At 50.1% G+C, this 4,900-nt stretch overlaps 1 protein-coding gene across 1 annotated transcript; it reads right to left on the reverse strand.

Annotated features, from left to right (window-relative positions):
- Positions 1-2,113: 2,113 nt before the first annotated feature.
- LOC146193879 (solute carrier family 22 member 7-like) lies at positions 2,114-3,707 on the reverse strand. The gene is made up of 2 exons (XM_084600649.1): positions 2,844-3,707; positions 2,114-2,317 (listed from the first exon to the last, which is right to left on the reverse strand). The coding sequence occupies exons 1-2, from the start codon at positions 3,705-3,707 to the stop codon at positions 2,114-2,116; spliced, it is 1,068 nt and encodes a 355-aa protein (XP_084456775.1).
- Positions 3,708-4,900: the final 1,193 nt, after the last annotated feature.

Below are 4,900 nucleotides of genomic sequence, written 5' to 3' on the forward strand. Positions count from 1 at the left end.
ACGGTACCGGATAACCTCAAGCTTTCTCTTATTCTTCCTATCCCTAAACCTGGCAAAAACCCTCGACTTCCTAGTAATTTGCGTCCAATCGCCCTGACTTCACATCTTTGTAAACTCATCGAGCGCCTGCTGCATACCCGAATTAGTCACTACATTGAATACGTCAGTCCTGGATTTCATCCAGCTCAAGCCGGCTTCCGCCCTAACCTCGGAACGCATGACTGCCTTTGGCTTTTGCGAAGAGTTCTGAATAGAGCTCATCGTAAAGCGCTACCTGACTATCTCCTGGTTGTCGATATACACAAAGCCTTTGACAATGTTCGCCATGAGGTTATCCTGGAGGAACAAGCCAAACGCTTTCCTAGTACTCGTGCCCAAATCTGGATACGCAATGTTTTGACATATAGACCCATTTAGCTACGTGGCAAAGCTCCGGGATGTGTGCCCAAAACCTATTACTTGGATAGGGGTGTACCGCATGGCTCCATTCTCGGACCCATATTGTTCAACTTGGCCGTGACACGCGTCGCCGAGAATCTGGAAATCAGCACAAGCGCAAGATTCGCTATATATGCCGATGATATTACCGTCTGGACCGAGGCAGCGGATTACGTAGACAAATATTCTATGGAGATTGAACTTCAGGCGATCCTTCTTTGTCTTGAAGATACACGAACCAAAATTGGCCTCGAACTTGCACCACATAAAACAGAATTGATTAGTATCGACGGAAAACATAAAACCAACCCCTGTATGCAGATCCATCTTCACATCGGAGGCAACACCACCACCTTCTCAAATGGGCAAATCCGCATTCTTGGCCTGCCCACCTCAAGCTGCAACAGTCCCCAGAAATGGGTTCATCAGCTACAACGCATTTGGCCAGCACTGCTACATACTATTCGTCGCCCGTCCAACCGGCACGGCGGTGCGCGGCAACATGCCTGCCGTGCGATGGCCAGAGCAGTGGCGGTCGGAAAAATCCTCTATGGCACACCCGTCCTCGAACTGTCGAAGACTGACTCCGCTAAGGTCGAATGCCTTCATCGCGCAACACTACGCACTATTACCGGTCTACCTAAGCACACTCCTATATCCGAACTTGAGCGTTTGGCCGCTCTTCCACCGCTCACTACCATCGTTACCGAGTCACAGACGCGTCATCGAATACGTCTAGAAAACACTGTCCAAGGGCGTCGCCTGCTAGCCTGGGTTGAACAGCGTAACGACAAAACACCAGCCCTATATGCATCTCTTCCCCCTTGGGAGATGCCAGTAGTCCCACGCCTCCATCACCGACCTATAAACCGCGATTTTACGGTGGGGTTCAAGTGTCCGCTCAGACATATATAGTTCGCATTTTCTTTCCTATGAGCCAATTTGCATTTTACTTGCACACTTAACGATGTCAGTGGATGGTAAAGAACTTGGTGGTCGCAATTTTTGAGCCCTCCATTACGGCGTCTAATAGCCTGAGTCGTTTTGGGACGTTAAATTCTATAAGTAAAACTAAACTAGAAGACCGTAGTTTGATTCGGGGAAAGAAAAGTGCTGTATTTGCTTCCCTTTTCGTTAGACACCCGAAGCGTACATATAAACGTTAGGCTATTTTAGTAGGCTCCGAACCTCCTCCACTAATAATGTTTATAGGTCATGCACATATTGGAAGCCTGCCGGGGTGGTGCAGTGTTTAGGGCGCTCGACTACTGCGCCCAAGGACGCGGAATCGAATGCAGGTCTCGGTGGCTGCTTAACGGTGGAGGCGAAAAGCTAGGCGCCCGTGGGCTGTGCGATGTCAGTGAACGTTAAAGAACCCCAGGTCGTCGAAATTTCTGGAGTCCTCCACTACGGCGTCCCTCATAGCCTGAGTCACTTTAGGACGTTAAACCCCAAAAGCAAACCATATTGGAAGCCAACTTAATAGCAACACAAAAAAAGATGCATTGCATCCAATATCCAACGTATGCCCTTGATACAAGTGCCACATGACGGCATAGAAATTGTGTAAACATTCGACAGATCGAATAAATTGCATTCACAGAACGTTGTGCTTAGATAGCATAAATTACAGTGACGAGACTGAAAACCCATTTGCGTCACAAATCATAACACTCTAATTGAGTCTGCTGTCCACAGGTCTCGGCTCGATGCTTTGGTGCCTCGATGACTGACCACTGCCACGAGGCTTGCTGGTTCGTCCCTTCTTCACATTCCGCCAGTTCAGTGTCTGCTTCATGAAGTCCACACTCTGAATGGGACCCGCAGCAGATAAAGGGCTGGCCAGAGTTGGCTTCTCCGACGTCTGCTGTGAAAAGAGCTGGGCATGGAGCAACATAAAGAGCGTGGTCCCAGCTAGGGCGAAAAGCACATCGCCACGCCCAATGTCTTGCCGCACGGACAGCACTATGGCACACACCCCTCCCAAGCGGCCCAAACCGAAGAGCCAGCAACTTGCCCCGCAACGCACACGCGTCGGCACCATTTCCAATACGTTGGCGAATATGAGGACTTTGACCGCGAACGTAAGCGGTTTGGCTAAAAGGAAGAACAATGTCGTTACGTAAGCGCATCCCAATGCGAAACTCAGGCTTATCACGCAGGAAACGCCACCAAGCGTTCCTACTGCTGCGGCCAGTAGATGTTGCGGTGAGTTTTCTGAACGTAGCGTAGAGCAGCGCGCAACTTGCAAGGTTGGTTCCGCTTGAGGCCCACTGGAACCAAGCAGTTGTTCCTAATATTACCTTGTCGTCGACGGCCATCAATGAGTATTGTGAGAACGAAGCAGAGAACGATAAGCCGATCATCACGAACGCGCTGCGCTGTACTGCCTTTGCTCTAGTTACGTCTCCTGCTGTCAGCAGCATGCGCATTTCGGTCCTCTGAACCTCTGCCTTGAGCCTTTCCAGCATGCAGTCAGTGTTCGAAACGGGAAAGCGATTTTCTTTGGCGGCAGCGATCATGAGCATTTCGGCTCTGGCCATGTCGTTTACTGCAATGCACCAGCGGGCTGACTCGTGCACTGCGGACACCGCGTACAACGTGAGGACAGTCGGGGACAACATGAAGATCTGGAGAACTATCCAGTTCAGCCCTCTGAGCAGCCGTGCCACAGCAAGCCATACCTCGGCAATCAGCAAGCCTGCGCACATGGCGGCACACAGGTCCCTGTTCCTGTTCTCGTGCGTGGATGCCTCAAAGAATAGTGTGCAGGCGAGGACGGCGACAGTTGCCACGCAGCCAGAGTTGAGAAACCTTGAAAGGGCGTACATGTGGTATGATGCTGCGAAACATCCGCCCATCGTGGCCAGCTGCAGCACCGCCATCGCTGTGAGGAGCACGGGCATCCGGCCGACTCGGTCCGCCATCTGCCCGACGGCAGTCATCGCAATCAGCGAGCCGGCTATGTAGAGGCTCTCCGCCATGGCGCGCAACCAGCGTCTGTGGCAGACCAAGCCCCACTGACTTACGGTGGTCCTCTTGCTGTACTCCGGGTCGTAGTCCCAATCATCGCAGTCAACAATCAGCGTGTCGTTAGGGTGACCTGGGTGTTTGTAGACGCTGCACCGACTGAAGCGACCGTCCGCCTCTAGAGGGATTGCCAAGTTCCCCCAGGAGGCCGCAGGCACCTTCATTTCGCCCTGTGGCTGCTTGCACCAGCGGTCGACGTCACCAGAGATGAGACTGAAGGCGAGGGTGTGGCACTGCATTGCGCACACGGAGAATATAACGAGATTGAAGAACCAGCGCTGAAAATGACCATGGCCGAACACATCACTGCAGTCATAGCAGTCGCTCGTCACTAAGTCTACTCTACTGAGCCTGCGTCTAGATAGCAGAAGCATCTTAGACGTTAATACGGGAGGTATTTGTAGCTGCCCTAACCTGAACCACGGTCTTCTTCTTCTTCTGCTTTGATATATGGCACATACCCACGAAGGGGGATTGACCAGGGTTCAGTGTGGACTGCCAAATGTCCTACACGAACTGAATTAGTGCAATAAAGCAATTATCAACTAAACAAAAACATAAGATTTAAGATCACAAAATTGATTGAAAGAAAAAATACGAAGCAAAAATTTGGAAGTTTGTAAATGTGGAATACAATTAGCAAGGGAATCTGTCCGTAGCTGTGATGTAGTTATGTATGTACTGACAAATTTGAGGCAATGCAAATCCTTTCGCACTCGCACCGAAGGAGAGTAGAAGCGGGACCGACAACGTAAATCCCAAGCGTGCAATTGGAGTTTCTAAATGCACCCTCCTCTGATGTGAAAATCTTCGGCAAGCGAGAAGGAAGTGATCAATATTTTCAATCTCATCACAAGCCTCACAAAGGTTTGTGGGGCTGATCCCGCATCTACATAAATAAAGATTTAGGCGAGGAGTCCTGCATCTCGTGAGAGTCATCGTTATCTCACACTGCCGTGATTTACATGAACGAACTTTCCATGAGTATATGAGATGCTGGTATTCGGCTTTAGATAGCAAGGTTTCATTGCACGAAGCGGCTAGGTATTGGTAACGCTGAAAACAGGACATTCCAAAAATGGTGATATTAGGGATGGTACATGAAAGGGATGCATCAAGAGCTGATTCAGCCAGAATACCGCAGTGACCGGGGACCCAGATGAAGCGTGGCTCTTTCACCCACCCCGGTATGAAATACTTTAGTGAGCAGCTCAAAAGAGCATCCCGTGCTGACTCCAGTGGCAGCAAAACAGAAAGTCTGATAGAAAAATTATTTTTGATTGACTGCAGGGAACGTTCAGTAGTGCTAGTCCAATTGCCATAAACTCTGCTAAAAATATCGGTGTGTAATCCGGGACACGCACCGAAAAACTCCAGGAGAGAGACTCTGAAAAAAATTCCAATCGCTCCTTTCAGTGCAGTCACAGACGCA

The sequence above is a fragment of the Amblyomma maculatum genome, chromosome 4 (assembly GCF_055883805.1).
Source record: "Amblyomma maculatum isolate TAMU_Amacu chromosome 4, ASM5588380v1, whole genome shotgun sequence".
NCBI lineage: Eukaryota > Metazoa > Arthropoda > Arachnida > Ixodida > Ixodidae > Amblyomma > Amblyomma maculatum.

Bases quoted from the DNA above. Each gene is read 5' to 3' on its own strand.
- LOC146193879 (XM_084600649.1), bottom strand. From the start codon at position 3,707: ATGCAGTGCCACACCCTCGCCTTCAGTCTCATCTCTGGTGACGTCGAC. The intron at 2,318-2,843 runs GTAACTAGAGCA...CTCCATGCCCAG, and splicing joins TGCTGCTGACAGCAGGAGAC to CTCTTTTCACAGCAGACGTC.